We start from the raw sequence: 14,004 nt of genomic DNA, 5'->3' as shown, positions 1-14,004 counted from the left end.
AAGTCTTGTTTTCTTCCTCTATGTGTCCAACTCAAAATTGAAGGCAATTTTAAACTTGGTTTAGACATTCTTAATTAATTTCTAGTGACAGGACTAGGTGTAATGGGAAGAAGCTGGAACACAAAAAGTTTCATTTAAACTTAAGGAAGAACTATTTTACCGTGAGGGTGAGGGAGCCCTGGCACAGGCTGTCCAGGGAGGGTGTGGAGTCTCCTCTGGAGGTCTTCAAAGCCCACCTGGATGCGTTCCTGTGTGATCTGATCTAGGTAGACCTGCAGGGAGGTTGGACAAGATCTCAACCCCTAGCATTCTATGATTTCATGTTCAGCATCTTACAAATGAAAATCCATATGATTTGCAGAACTCTCCTTCATATAAGCGTGGAATAGTTTTTCTCTAAAGCGGATGATCAAGAAGCCTTGGAGTTCTTACATGAGTTTGCACGAGACCTGAAAGTTTTGAAACAGGTAAGTGTCACCCTTCAAGATCCCTTGGCAGTGTTGGGGTCTTGCTCTGTTACTTGCATGCCTGTGTAGGCTGTAACCAAATGTAGATTTGCTAGCAGAAGGGTAGAGGAGCAGTCCCAGTTACAAATCCAGCTAAAAATGTTATGTGACATTTTTCTAAAACACTACAGATCTATAATAAACAAAATAGAGTCTGTTTTGTTAGTTTGAATGAGTTCCATATTCATAAGCATCCAATATATGATACACATACATATATGATCAATGATATAAAAAAAGTAAAAAAATCAAACCTTTGATAAACAGACACAAAACAGCTACTCAAAATTGTTCATGGGAGTAGCCTTGGTTGTGATTTTAGATAGAATTTTAGAACAATATGAGACTGTTATCATTTTATCTAAATGTCTTTGTTATTATCAATGGAAAAAGTCCAGAAAGATGACCTGGAGCTCTTTGTATATGACATAAGCAGTATATATGTTGCAACATTTGTTAGATTTGTGTTTGAGAACTCATATTTTTTTAACCTTCTTCTTTCAAAATAAACACAAATTGTAACATAAAATAAAGTAACGTTAATTCCAGTGCAGGGAAGCCAAATGCTTGAACTTTTTTCTAGACAGGGAAAGACTTCTTTTCCTCTCAGAATATGTTATATCAACATTGGGATTATTAATATGTCCTCAATAATCAAGATGACCTTGGAACTTTTTAAAAAATTCTTTTTACTTCCTTTAGAATGTCTAACTGACTGGAGTTTCCCCTTTCTCCCTACATTTCATGACATCCCAGCTTGTGGGAATTGCTTGCTTTGCGAACAGCGAGTAGCAGTGCAAAGGCACATGGAGTTCCAATTTTGAAACCATGCACTTGTTTCTAGTGAGTGGTATCCATCTGTGGCTGGAATGCACGAAAGGTCTGGTGAAAAAGTAAGCGAAGGACTTCTCAGACTGTGTTCACGGGGGCAGGGAAGTCTCAAACGTTGCGGAGACAGCACCGGTTTCTTTGTTTTCCTGTTTAACAGAGCTGGGTGCTTGACCTTACCGTTTCGATACCTCTCACTTAAGCCAGCGCTAGCAAACTCTTTGCATCCCACGCCCCGGCGGCTCACACCGGGCTGCAAGACGCGGCCGCAGCTTTGGCCTGCTGGCAACTAGGCCTCCAGCCCCGCGGGGCAGCACTCTCCGCAGGAGCGCAGGCAGCCCCGCGGGCCGTCTCTCAGGGGCCGCCGCCGCCACCTCCCCGCCAGGCGCTAGGACAGGGCGGCCTGAGGCACGGCCCCGGCAGCGCCGCCCTCCTGCTGTGCGCCGGCGGCGGTGTCGGCTCGGGCGGGCTGGGGCCGCGGCCCAGGGCTCCTCCCGCGCTGGGGAGGGCAGGCGGGCCGCGGCGCAGCGAGGCGGCTCCTCCCGCCGAGCATGGCAGTGATCCCTTGCTCACCACGCGTACGCGCTTCATGCAGCCACTGTTAAGCCAAACGTGGCTGAGGGAGCGCCGGGCGGTGGCGGGACGCGAGCCCAAGGCTGCAGTTTGTACCCTGCATGCATATGAGGGGCAGCGAGACCCAGCCTTAAGGTCTATGTGGCGGCTCAGTCCCTTCCCCCGCTCCTCGTGAAGCGCTTTTGGGTCAAAACGTCCCCTGAGGAACGGAGGAGGTGACCCGCGGGTGGGAGCAGGCGGCCCTTCCGCAGGTGACCCGGCAGCAGTGCGGCGCGGAGGCTCCCCGGCGGTGAGGGGCGAAGGCAGGACATGAGGTAGGCCGCTGCTGGTACCCTTGTGGCGGGGACGTTGGACTGCCCACGGCATGGCTCACGAAACCCGAGGCGACTGTGGCGAATGGGTGAAAATACCTTATGCCATACAAGCAGCTCTCTAACACTTAATAACTTCAGTCATTCATACTTTTTATACTTGGGCAGTGCCCATTTGTCATACCGCCTTGAAAATGCTTACTATGTTTCAACTGATAGGAAGTTGTTAAGAATTTATTGTCCTTTTAACGTCTATTTTGCATGGTAAGTGGAACACTTCAGAAGTATTTCTTTAAGCAGATACAAATTTCCTATTTTTGATCTATGTAAGTTTCGAAACATCCAACATTTCCTATTGATGTCCTTTTTATAAGATACTAGAATTGGTTACAATTTAAAATTGCATATAAGTTTGTGGTAAATCACTTACATCTGCTAAACACTTTCCAGAATGAGGAATATTTGGAAACTTCCTGCAGACTGTTTTAGCTAGAGATCCTTGTTCCCAGTCATTAGGATGGGGGACGCAAGTTCTGCTGCAGCATGAGAAGGGGAAGGACATGTTATCTGGGCTTACAAGGCAATTATTTGAGCCTGAGGTTTTTACATCTTCTTCATATATTCACGTCATTCTGCCTTCTGGTAGCTAGCTTGCCAGCATTGAGGGAAGTAAATGTGCATTGATAATGTAATTATTTTTTTCTATTGTATGAACATATGAAAATAGAGGAACAGTAAGAAAGGCAAAGATACACTAATACAAAGCCTCTGCCTGATGTTCAGTAATGCAGGACATGAAATCTTAAAAACAAGTTTAAATATATTAGTATTCTATTAAAGATATTTGTCGATACTTTCTTAGTTCTGTAAAACAGGATTAAGAAATATAACCTGTTCATTTGCAGCTAGGACTATGGACGTGCTCATACAAAAAGGTTAAAAATTTGTGCTGCTTTTCAAGCTGTACTTTACTATCATGTCATTAGAAGGGAAATACTTTATTTCTTTCTTTAGCTAGTTTCTGTAGTTCAATAATTCTGATAACTGTATTGTGACTTCTACTTAAAAGCTGTTAGTGGAACAATCAATCACTTCTACTTTTTAATTTATTGTCACTATGTGATTTACTCGATTTGCATGCATCTAAATGGCAAAAGGGAACAGAGGAAGTATTTTTAGTTAACTGGAAAATCTGTGGGTTAAAAGAATTGTCAAATGCTCTGATAAATATGGTAAATTGAGTACTTAGGACTTTGTAGAAGATTACTAAATTGTGATTCAACAATGGCTTGACCAACCTTTTATCTGGATTTCAGCTTATTTGATACACATTATAAAATCTCATAAGAAGTCCCAGCTACTTGTAAAAGCACATGGCTACATATTGAGAGGGAAAAGCCAAAAAAAAAGTATGCAGATTACATGGAATAAGTAATGTCACAGAACTTTTCTTAGTGATAAAGTGTAATGAGTTCTTTGTAAAGACAACTGTTGTATGGAACAGATAAAAGCAATCTCTGAAAAAAGGACTATAAAGCAAATCATGGTTATAAAACGTGTGTAATACATAACATGTGGAAAAAATGTACCTTTTTGGTATGCTTTCATTTTTCGTAGATAAAACATTTCAAATTATGACAGATAATAATTAAAATTACTTCATTTAAATTTTTTTTGTATCTACCCCAGTGTCAGCGACAGCAGTGTAGTGCAATATGTCAAATAACATTTCTTTCTCTTTAGCTGATTGTGCAGACATCAAAAGAAATTCAGCTATATCTGATTTAGTGAAATGATTTTGATACTCTACATAGACTGCTCAAATAAGAAGATTTTTCTTTCTCAGTATACCCAGTGCTTGCCGCTGCCATCGCCTTGGTAATGTTACACTGATGGAAGGAAGCATGCCTACAGTTGAAGAGCATTCAAGTTTACTGGAGCTATGGTATGTTGATAATTTTTGTTGTTAATGACTCTTAAAGCAAGATTTCTTCTCTTTCCCATGATCTCTGAGTTAAGGGAATTTGATGGGTATTTATGGTGTCCCGTGATATTTACCACCAATGGTTTACGTTCTGCAGGTTGAAATCAGTTTCATAGGTTGTAGAATACATAGTTGTTAGCACTGTATACAAATGGGGGGATATTTAAAGCAAATTAATACTTACCACCTTTCAATAAATAAGACTATGTCTTACACTGTAATTTGGGGAATTAGGTTGCTTTCATTTTGTGCAGAGGGTGATTTCAGCTGGTGCATTGTGACTGATCAATATCTGATATTACAAAGGCCATCAGCCTTTCTGACTAGAAGCCATATATCATAGAATCGGAGAATGGTAGGGGTTGGAAAATCTTAATGTTTACAAGACATAAAGAGAGCAGAATAGAAAGGAAGCTCTAGCAGAGGCTCAAAGGCAGGTTACAGTAGATATCACTGTGGGATGGATGCACATAGAGCCAGAGGAATCCTGTGATGCCAGCTCAGGAGCTCATGCCATCTCACTTCATTTTACCACTGATAGTTGCATTTTCTGGCAGTTCCTGTACTCCAGTTCGGGATTATGGACTGGCTGAGTGGCCTTTGTCATGCTTTGCCTGCATATTAAAAAGCTCAGATTTGCCTACTCAATAATAGCACTATGGCACCTGTGCCTTTTAAAGGCACATTTCTGCATTTGGAAATGTACTAAGTGGACTATCTTTTCTTGGTGCTTGTGAGCATCTCATTGTTCATTGTTGGGAGCTTCTCTGAGAAGAATCCAGGCTGTAGGTTCTTCTCAAGCCTGCCTTAGTCAGAGCATTAAAAGATAGAGACATTGATTTTTAGCTAGTAGTTATGACTGTACTTAACTGCTTTAATTCTGTCTCATTACAGGTACCTCAGAATTTAATTTAATTTGGTGACCATAGATGATGAAAGAAAAGTGATCTTCTGTTTTTCAAATACTGCAGTTTGTTCTTTGTAACAAGATGGTTTACTGTGAAAGATGAAACTTTCTGGACACTAAAAGGTAGCTGGTAGGCATAGCAAAATGCTTTGTTTGAGGCAAGTTTGTTTGTTTACATTGAGACATTGCCAGGCTCGGACTCTGAGTAGCGATCTGCTATTGAGCCTGATAAATAGTTGCACCCATGAAGATGAAGTATTCAGCCTTGTTAGAAGGAACAAGGCCAGGCTTTCTGAAAAACATGGGGGAATTGCATTGAACATGCTGTGGCAATTGCAAAAGAAAAGACCACTTCTCTTAAGGACTGGTAACTATATAAGGAATCACTCCCAGTTTCTCACCCTTTGGGTTTTAGCAGAAAACAAGGTGGAACACATGGAAGATGAGGCCATAGTGGACACCCTGTATAGTATTCTGAGGTAAGCAGTGTTATGTTGAATTCCACATCTATACGTTTTGTATTTGGTAATAAAAAGAGATGGATTTTCACTACAAAGTCATCCTATAAGGATATCAGGAGACTGCCCTGTCCCTGCTTCCATACTCTGATTGTGTGACCCAGAGAACTTGACATCCTGTGCCTCAGCTTTTGAGATGCAGGCAGAACTGATCTGTTTGTACTCCCAATAAATGGAGTACAAATGTTTATAATCTGTTTGAATGGAAGGAGCAATAGAAAAGTAAAACATGATCATAAATAATGAAAAGACATATGTCATTTCTTTATAACTTTTGAAACAAACTATTATATCCTTTTTCTGAAGGCTCAATGTTGAAGACTATGGTTCTCCAGCAGAACTGCTTGTTACAGAAGCATGGAAAAGATTAGAAAGGCAAGTACTATATTACTCTGGTTTGTGAAAGGTATACATCACAAGTGTGATTTGCTTCACGTGAGGCTATGCAGAGTCCTCAAAGAATACTTACAAAATGTTTTAAACAACATGTGTGTATTTTAAATGTCAGTTGTATTTTTGAAGGTTTTGGAAATTATTTTTGAACATATGGAGTCTTTGAGCATTGATGGACTTTGGTACACATATACTAGAGAAATTAATATACTTCAACAACAGGGATCAGCACTTATGATTTTGAAATATATTGTCTGTGTAGATTTATGTGTTTGAAGTAAATGGCAGGTTTTAGTGTTTATGGTTTTGTCCTAGTTCTTGCTGTCCAACTCTTAAATGGTTGTTAGAGCCCTGCTTATCTCAATTTTAGTAAAAACTTTTTGTATTAAAACATCATCATTTTCCCTGTGTGCTTTGTTGTTGTTGGGTTGTTTTGATTTTTTTTTAAATATAGCGATTTTCATTCTTTAGTTTCAAGTTAATGGCAGAAGCTAGTGTCAGTCTTGGCACCAGCATCACATAATTGCCTCTCCCAGTTCAACACTTGGGGCATCTTGTAGACAGATTCAGTGTAGCCTGAACACAGAATGACATTCAGGTAATAAATTGCTCACATCCATTTTAGCTATTTCCCATCATTGCTTGAAAATGTAATCTTTATAGATTTCTTATGCTGATCGGATAAAATGAAGAACTTTTGGTTTTTGTAGAGCGTCATGTTAAAACACAATGTGCTTTAATTTAAAATAGGTAGGTGTTTTGACTAAGTCAGGGTACCGCTATAGGCAACCAAATAGAAAGTGGTTAGATAATTTGTTTCCTTGATTTGTATTTTGAATATAACCTTGCCTTTTATAGAATTGTTAAAATATATTTTTGTCTTTAGTTATTCCCTAGAAATAAAAGATAAATATTCTGTCTGTCTGTCTTTGATGTCTTGACAGACTTAGTTTGCCAGCTCTGTCTAAATTTGCACTGTGTTTATACAAGCAACACAGACATTTAAGTCCTGTAATTGGCGAAGTTGCTGGTATTGTGGACACGAAACTGGATTCTATACAAGATATAAGGTCAGTGTCAGAATGAAATTGAGTAGCAGGAGAAGCATTATATCACAGTCACTAGGCTGCCTTTGATGAACATTCTCCCTTTTTCTCAGCTGGTGGTTGCTTTTCTTCAGTTGGGGGTTTGTGGGAAATAGGTGATTTGTAGTTATGCTTTGATTTTCATGGACTGCTTAGGCGATTGCATTTTCCCAATGATTTTGCAAATAATTTCTTTGTAACCAATATCATTAATAAAAACTAATATGCTACTTACAGTGGAAAACCAGCAGATACTGCTTTATCTCATTTCTAAATTTTACTTGGGCTTTTTTTTAGCATTTGGAAGCTATTGACTCACCAGAAGGTGTTTTTCTGTCTTTGACACTGATAGTTTCTCTACTGTGACAAGGATTTGGTTTACTATTGTTAATAGCAGTTAGAAGTCTTAAAGCAATGTTACTTTATTTCTCTTCAGGTTTTGGGTTTTTTTTTTTTTTTTGTCAAATAGAGTTAATCAATGCTGGCACCTCTACTCCACTACCCTAGTATTAAAATTACTTAAAGAATCTTCTTTTCCTTGCCTCTCCCATGGGCCATTATTGCAAAGGCTTTATGCTGCACCAGCAGTCCCAACTGCTTATTTTTTGTAGATATGAGAAGCCTACTTATGAAATTCCTTGAATGGGACTGCATTTCTTTACAGAAATGTAAATGTATATCAACAGGATGGGGCAACACTTTTCTAGTAGTGTCCAGTGATAGGACAAGGGGTAATAGACAAAAGCTGGAACAGAAAAAGTTCTACTTAAACTTAAGGAAAAACTTCTTTAATGCCCAGGGAGGGTGTAGAGTCTCCTTCTCTGGAGGTTTTCAAAACCTACCTGGACACGTTCCTGTGTTACCTGATCTAGGTGGACCTGCTTGAGCAGGGAGGTTGGACTAGATGATCTTTAGAGATCCCTTCCAACTCCTACTATTCTATGAAATTCTTCTTTTGTGGTCATAAGTTTTAAGCCCTTATGAATGGATTTTACAGTGAAGAGTGACAATGACTCTTCTTACCATTCTATCTCTTGAGAATTGTTTGGATTTCTTTAGTTTCCATTGAACATTAAAGATCTTTTTGCAAATTTGTATCAGGCACGTTAGGGTCTTGTCTTAACCAAGTGCTTTTGTCAGGCATAAAACACTAAGAGGTGGTTAAAGAGCGTAGTCATGTCAGAAATTGACTGGAAGCAGAATTTCCAGTTTAGTACAATAAATGGATTTTGCACATCTGTTTTTTCTCTGTTAGATATAAAATATTTCTTTTTAAGTAGAAGCCAGCAACACCCTGACTAATGTTCCCTTCTTTGCTTAGTTTATTTAAGAAACCTAAAGTTTATTACTTACTGTGTTCAATGTATAAGTCTAAAATCTTTTGATTTTTTTAGGATCTTGTCGGTTTTGATGATCAGCATATCTGATGTTATCTCACAGAGTTTTCGAGATCGATTACTACACAAAGCTGGACAACTCATGGAAGGAAGCGATGAAGTCCACTTCAACTATGCCAAAAGAGTATTACAGTTTCTTCAAAATGTTAAACTAAGATATCATCCATTGCTAGAAAAATGTAACAAGATTTTCCTTAGAAATGTCTCCTGTCTTGATATACACAGTATTAGCCATATTTTTGGACTGTATGAGCAATTGGGTTTTGACAATGCTGAGTTCCGCTTGGTTGTTAAACAGCTGCTGTCTGCAACTCTAGATGATTATGATGATCCTGATACCTTTGCAAAACTATTTTTTACTCTTGGGCCTATGGCAGGATCCCAGGTAAGAGAAAGGTAAGTGTATTGCACAGAAGTTAAAAATAAAATGGTGGTCGGAGGAGTTTCTGAGCCTGTGAGCTGAGCATTAGGTGTCGTAGATGTAACTTTGTAGCAATGTAGTATTTCATTATAGACACACTGTCTTAGCAGTTTGTCTTAAAACAGCTGCATAGAGAGCTGCCTGTAGTAACCCAGGGGTATGTGAATGCTGTTACGCAGGGCCCTCTTGTAGCTCTCTCTCTCAGACTACAGCCTTCCTTTCACAGTGGATGGTCTTCTTTGGATATGTCTTTCCTGTGAGAAATATATGCAGTGGTATGTGTTGCTTTTTCCTTTTTAAGACTGACAGTAGCTGAAACAGCCTGAGTCTTGTCCTATTCCAGTTTGCTGTACATTCTGTTCTATATGAAACATCGTCAACTGGGAACACTTCAATATTTATTTAGCAATTAGAACATAGTATTGTGTGGCAGATTTTTCTCTGCCTGTTTTTCTTGTGTTCCAAAATCTTGTTTGGGGGTGGTATTAGTCATGGGTCTCACAAAGTCTGCAGTTTTAAGCAGAATTTGCTGTGTTCATTACAGTTAGTCCTATTTTCCTACTTTTCTTCATGAGCAGTGGAACAGGCTGCCCAGGGGGGTTGTGGAGTCTCCTTCCTTGGAGGCCTTCAAGATCCACCTGGACATGTTCCTATGTGACCTGATCTAGGTGAACCTGCTTCTGCAGGGTGGTTGGACTAGATGATCTCTAAAGGTCTCTTCCAACCCTACCATTCTATGATTCTATGAACTCTGTTCGGAGCTCTGAATGTTCTGCGAGGTTATATTGGTTTTGCCATAGCTGACTTAGTTCCAATAGCTTTTCCTAGATTTGTTAAAAAAAAAAGAATGGTAAAAATCAGTGTGGGGTAGAAAACATCATTGGTTTTATTGGTCCCAGAACCAGGTCAACTCATGTTTGGTTCTGTTGTCTGAGCTTGATGATTGACTGTGCATTGCTTAGTGTCCTGGAGTATCTTCTCTGCTTCTTGTCTAATTTCAGAACTATTGGATTCTCTGGTTCCTAGCATAAGAGCCATAGGTAGTAATCTGGACACTTACATCTCTTTACCTGTGCCATACAGGTCAACTTTTTAGAAGAAGAGTCTACAAAACAAACATTTAGCAGAATTTGTTCTGCTGTATAACCTGAAGCAACCTATTGGTTCTTCCCCTCCTAGAGAGAAGAAAAAAAAAAGTTGCAAGATTTTTTTTCTGGAGATTTTCAACTCTTTTTCTTTGGAAAATGCAGCTTTGCTTTTCTTTTTTAGGTTGCTAGTAACTGCAGCATGCATGGCAGAAGAATTTAGCCGTCACCAAGTATTGGTAATACTGAAGACAATGCATAAAATGAAATGCAGAAACACTCATCTACTCAAAAAGTAATTTTTGATACTATTAAGAAGTCATATTCTCTAAGAAATTACTTCCATATAGTGTAGAAATATAATATTAAGTAGATTGGAAGTGGAGAGTGTGTCACTTGCACACAAATGCATACACACTGTGTGTAAATAGCTAATACAGATTTTAGAATATTAAGAGCATGACACAGAAGTAATTGAGGTTATTTGGGAATTTCATAGAAGGGCATTTCAACGCTACTTATTTGGCTTATTTCCAAATATGTTATCCTATTTGAGTAAACTTAGCCTCTAACAATCACTGTAAACTGGTGAGACAAATGAGAATGTATTAAGTGGCGGGAACATGCCGTATCTAGGAGATCCAGTTACTGATGTGAATTGTTTCCTCAAAAGTCATTGTGCCCTGCTTTGAACTGTTAAGTATTGTGTCTTTAAGAACCTAGGCCAGATTTTCTGCAGTTGTAAACTGAACATTGTTTACAGGGAGATGTAATATCTTTTATGCAATGAAAGGAAAAGGTTGTAAATGTAGGTTGTAAGCAACAACTGGATTGGATATAGTTGTATGAACCAAATAGATCCTTGGAAGAAAAAGGCTGAGGAGTGGGATTAAAGGGAAGACTTGGTGAATTAATGCTTTTTCTCCTTAAATCTGTCTAAAGAAGGTATTAAGAAATTCTCTGTCCCTACAAATCTCAGCCCCATCTTGCAGCTTTAGATCAGCGTAGCTGAAGCAACCGCTATTACGTGAGAGAGTATGGTGGTGTTGAAGCTGGTGGTGCTATTCTAGTTTATCCCATTCTTAGTCCACTCTAAATTTAATTGATTGTAAAGTCTGCATCAGAAATTGTTAGAGTGAAGTAGCTGGTTTGCTGTGACAAAGGCTTTAATTTTGCAGTTCACTAAGTGGAGAGAGAGGCTGCTCTGTCTTAACTAGAGTGGAGAGGAGTGCAGGGCTGTACAACTCTCCACCTAGGTACCACAGGCCAGCTCTTCTTCATATGCAATGTTGGGTTTTGCAGTATCTTCTGTATTAGTATAACACCATGTCACCTTTTTCTCTTTGTATTCAGAATGGCATCTGTTCTGCACAAACACATGGACACCTATCAGGTCTTACAGTTGGTAAAGTTAACACAGTACTTGGTGGGGCTGCGTTGCCAAGATATGGAGCTGTTTGCCAAACTAAAAATGTTGCTGTTAGGGTAAGTGCATATTCTTGGAAATGTAACATGTTAATATTAAATTACTAAGTAGACAACAGTTTAAATAACAAGCTAAGATGTTACATTGTTTTATTTCCATAAAATACAAAGAAGTAACAAACTGTCAAAGCTATTTGATTCTATTAAACGTATACATTGACTGTAGGCCCAATAGTATCTGCCAATAGATGTCGTATCTTTTAAGAACGTGGGTTTGCCTCTTGCCCCTTGGCTGCTGTAGTCTAATGACATCAAACAGGAAATTTTGATTGGTATTTTGTTAATGTCGTCTTTGATGTTTGAAGGAACAATGAAAAATGCACGGTAAGAATGCCGTGGTTGGGACAAGTGAAAGTGTGTAGTAGAAATACTCCTCATTGAAGAACTGTCTGGTTGGTTCTCAGCTTGTACAGTACTTTCTATGTACAGTCTTGTACATAGAAAGGGAAACCATTTCTGGAATTGTGGGGAAAAGAGATCTGCCACTGTTGCTTCCATTACACAGATTCCATATAAATGCAGTACCCTTGGCTGTACATGTTTGTGGATGACACCTTCATGTTCTTCAGGCACCTCAAAACCTTGTGCTCCTCAGGACAGAATTCACAGAAATTATCCAGGCCCAGAAACCCATGGACTCTGTTCACAAAAGGGAAATTTCTGCTCTTAATAAGGACTTCTGTGTTTATTCGTAACACTTGAAACCTTATCAGCTGGCTGAGATGCTCCCTATCTTCTTCCCTTTCTATCGGTTTTTAAAAGATTACAATGAAGAAATGGATCTCATGAAAAAAGATGGTAGTCACTACCTATATGAATTTCTACCATGACATTAGTATTCTACTTATTTTGAATTTGATGTGCAGTTTTTAACTTTTAAAATAGAATTTTCAGTCATGTAATTTGTTTTTGCTATACATTTGTACCTTGTCAGTACTGATAGTCTGGTTTTATTTTTGTCTCTTCCAGTTTTTTAAAATCTAGCATCACACCTGCTCATACTGCTGCAATAATTCGTGTTCTGGCCATGCTTCCTTCCTTTCAAGTGGAGGGAAGCACTATAAACAAAGCAGCAGCAGTTCTGCCTCAGTGCAGGCTTCATCATTTGAATTACATTGCTACAGCTCTTGTCAAATGGAATCATTATGACCAGTTGCACTGGCAAAACAGTTCTGAGCTATGTGTAAAGCTTCTGCAAAAAGTGAATGACTGTGGATTTCAGAGGCTTCAGAAAGCCAACAACATAAATCTTCTGTTGGAAGAACTTAAGCATGTGAATGGAGAGTGGTTTGAAGAAGTCCTCATTGAGGAAACCATGGCCACGTGTCAACGCTTGATAGACCAAATAACGTGGCCAAATGTGTTACAGTTGTGTTCTTTTCTCCGAAAAACAAGCCGCTGTTGTCCTTCATTACTTGACAGAATAGCTTCTGTGACTGTTGAAAATATAGACAAGGTATTACTGTGTAAGTTAATGTTGTTTCAGAGTGCAATCCACAATGTTTCTATGAGGTTTTTTTCAGTGTACTTGATTTGGAGCTTATCTTTTTCTGTGTTCACTCAGAACTGGTTTTCTTCCATGTACATTATTTTTTGCTTGTTTCTCTTTATTTTTTCTTTCTTATTTCATTGTTTAATCAGTGTTAGGTCAACCATAACCAGTTTCATTCAGCAATTTGACCATCCTAAATATTTTTATTTTTGACTTCTTTAGAAAGTCACATCACATGGTGTATATTTTTACATTACTCATTCTTGTGTATTCTTCCCCAATAGCCTGTCTTTTTGGTAAAAATTCCCCTAATTTTTTTCCTTCCATCTCAATCTGGTATTTATGTAGATCTTTGGGGTTTTTTCTATGACAGTTTAGTTTCTTTGAGAGCATTTAATGGGGAATCTTTTTAAAAGCTTCTTAAAGTCTAAGTGTAGAGAAATACTTGAATCACCTACATGAGATAAGCTTTGAGTTTTAGCCATGGCTGCAATTTTAATTATTTCTGTATTTTTATAAAACATCTCCAGGAAAAGCTGACCAAAAAAAATTTAGAAAATAGCTCATCTAGTCTTAAATCTCCCAGTCCTGAATGAATTATAAACCTTTTTTTATTGTAAAGCAATATTAGGATATTTTCAAGTGACTTAATTTAGAATGTCTTTTTTCCAGATCCACCCTTTTGAAATGTACTTTATTCTCGTCCTTTTCTCTACTCTGAATTATGACCCTCCTGCCAATGAAGAGTTCTTTGCCAGGTGTATCCAACATCTTACTTCTAACTTGAGTAAGTGCATTAGAGAAAGATATTGTGAGTATCATTTTAAGATAGTATTTGTATGAATAGAAAGACTTTTTTTTTTTTATAAAGCAAAGGAAAAGTGTGTCTGTATGTTACTACTAATACTCTGCCTACTGGGGTTAAACCATGACAAATATTCAATATATGTTTCTGTTGGGTTTTCTAGCTTCATTTCACGCTTTAAAAAGGGGGATGCTGTTCATGAGAGACTAGCAAG

The 14,004-nt window shown here is 38.5% G+C and overlaps 1 protein-coding gene across 9 annotated transcripts in view; it reads left to right on the top strand.

Annotated features, from left to right (window-relative positions):
* Window positions 1-14,004, top strand: part of FASTKD1 (FAST kinase domains 1) — a 34,427-nt gene that overhangs the window by 891 nt on the left and 19,532 nt on the right. For 4 of the 9 annotated variants that reach the window (XR_009819422.1, XR_009819421.1, XM_062004408.1 and 1 more), the window contains exons 2-11: window positions 362-467; window positions 4,065-4,163; window positions 5,097-5,588; window positions 5,934-6,002; window positions 6,965-7,090; window positions 8,500-8,898; window positions 10,193-10,303; window positions 11,362-11,493; window positions 12,463-12,949; window positions 13,658-13,796. Coding sequence is in view for 7 of the 9 variants with exons in the window: in XM_062004408.1 (XP_061860392.1) it covers window positions 5,254-5,588; window positions 5,934-6,002; window positions 6,965-7,090; window positions 8,500-8,898; window positions 10,193-10,303; window positions 11,362-11,493; window positions 12,463-12,949; window positions 13,658-13,796 (1,798 nt within the window). In the remaining 2 variants the exon portion in view is untranslated. Of the gene's footprint in view, window positions 1-361; window positions 468-1,895; window positions 2,222-4,064; window positions 4,164-5,096; window positions 5,589-5,933; window positions 6,003-6,964; window positions 7,091-8,499; window positions 8,899-10,192; window positions 10,304-11,361; window positions 11,494-12,462; window positions 12,950-13,657; window positions 13,797-14,004 lie in introns of those variants that run through there. The other 5 variants (XM_062004412.1, XM_062004410.1, XM_062004413.1 and 2 more) reach the window with 4 other exon arrangements.

Source organism: Colius striatus, chromosome 11 (genome assembly GCF_028858725.1).
Source record: "Colius striatus isolate bColStr4 chromosome 11, bColStr4.1.hap1, whole genome shotgun sequence".
NCBI classification, from domain to species: domain Eukaryota; kingdom Metazoa; phylum Chordata; class Aves; order Coliiformes; family Coliidae; genus Colius; species Colius striatus.
Note: the sequence above shows the minus strand (reverse complement) of the source record. Positions and strands in the feature narration are given on the sequence as shown.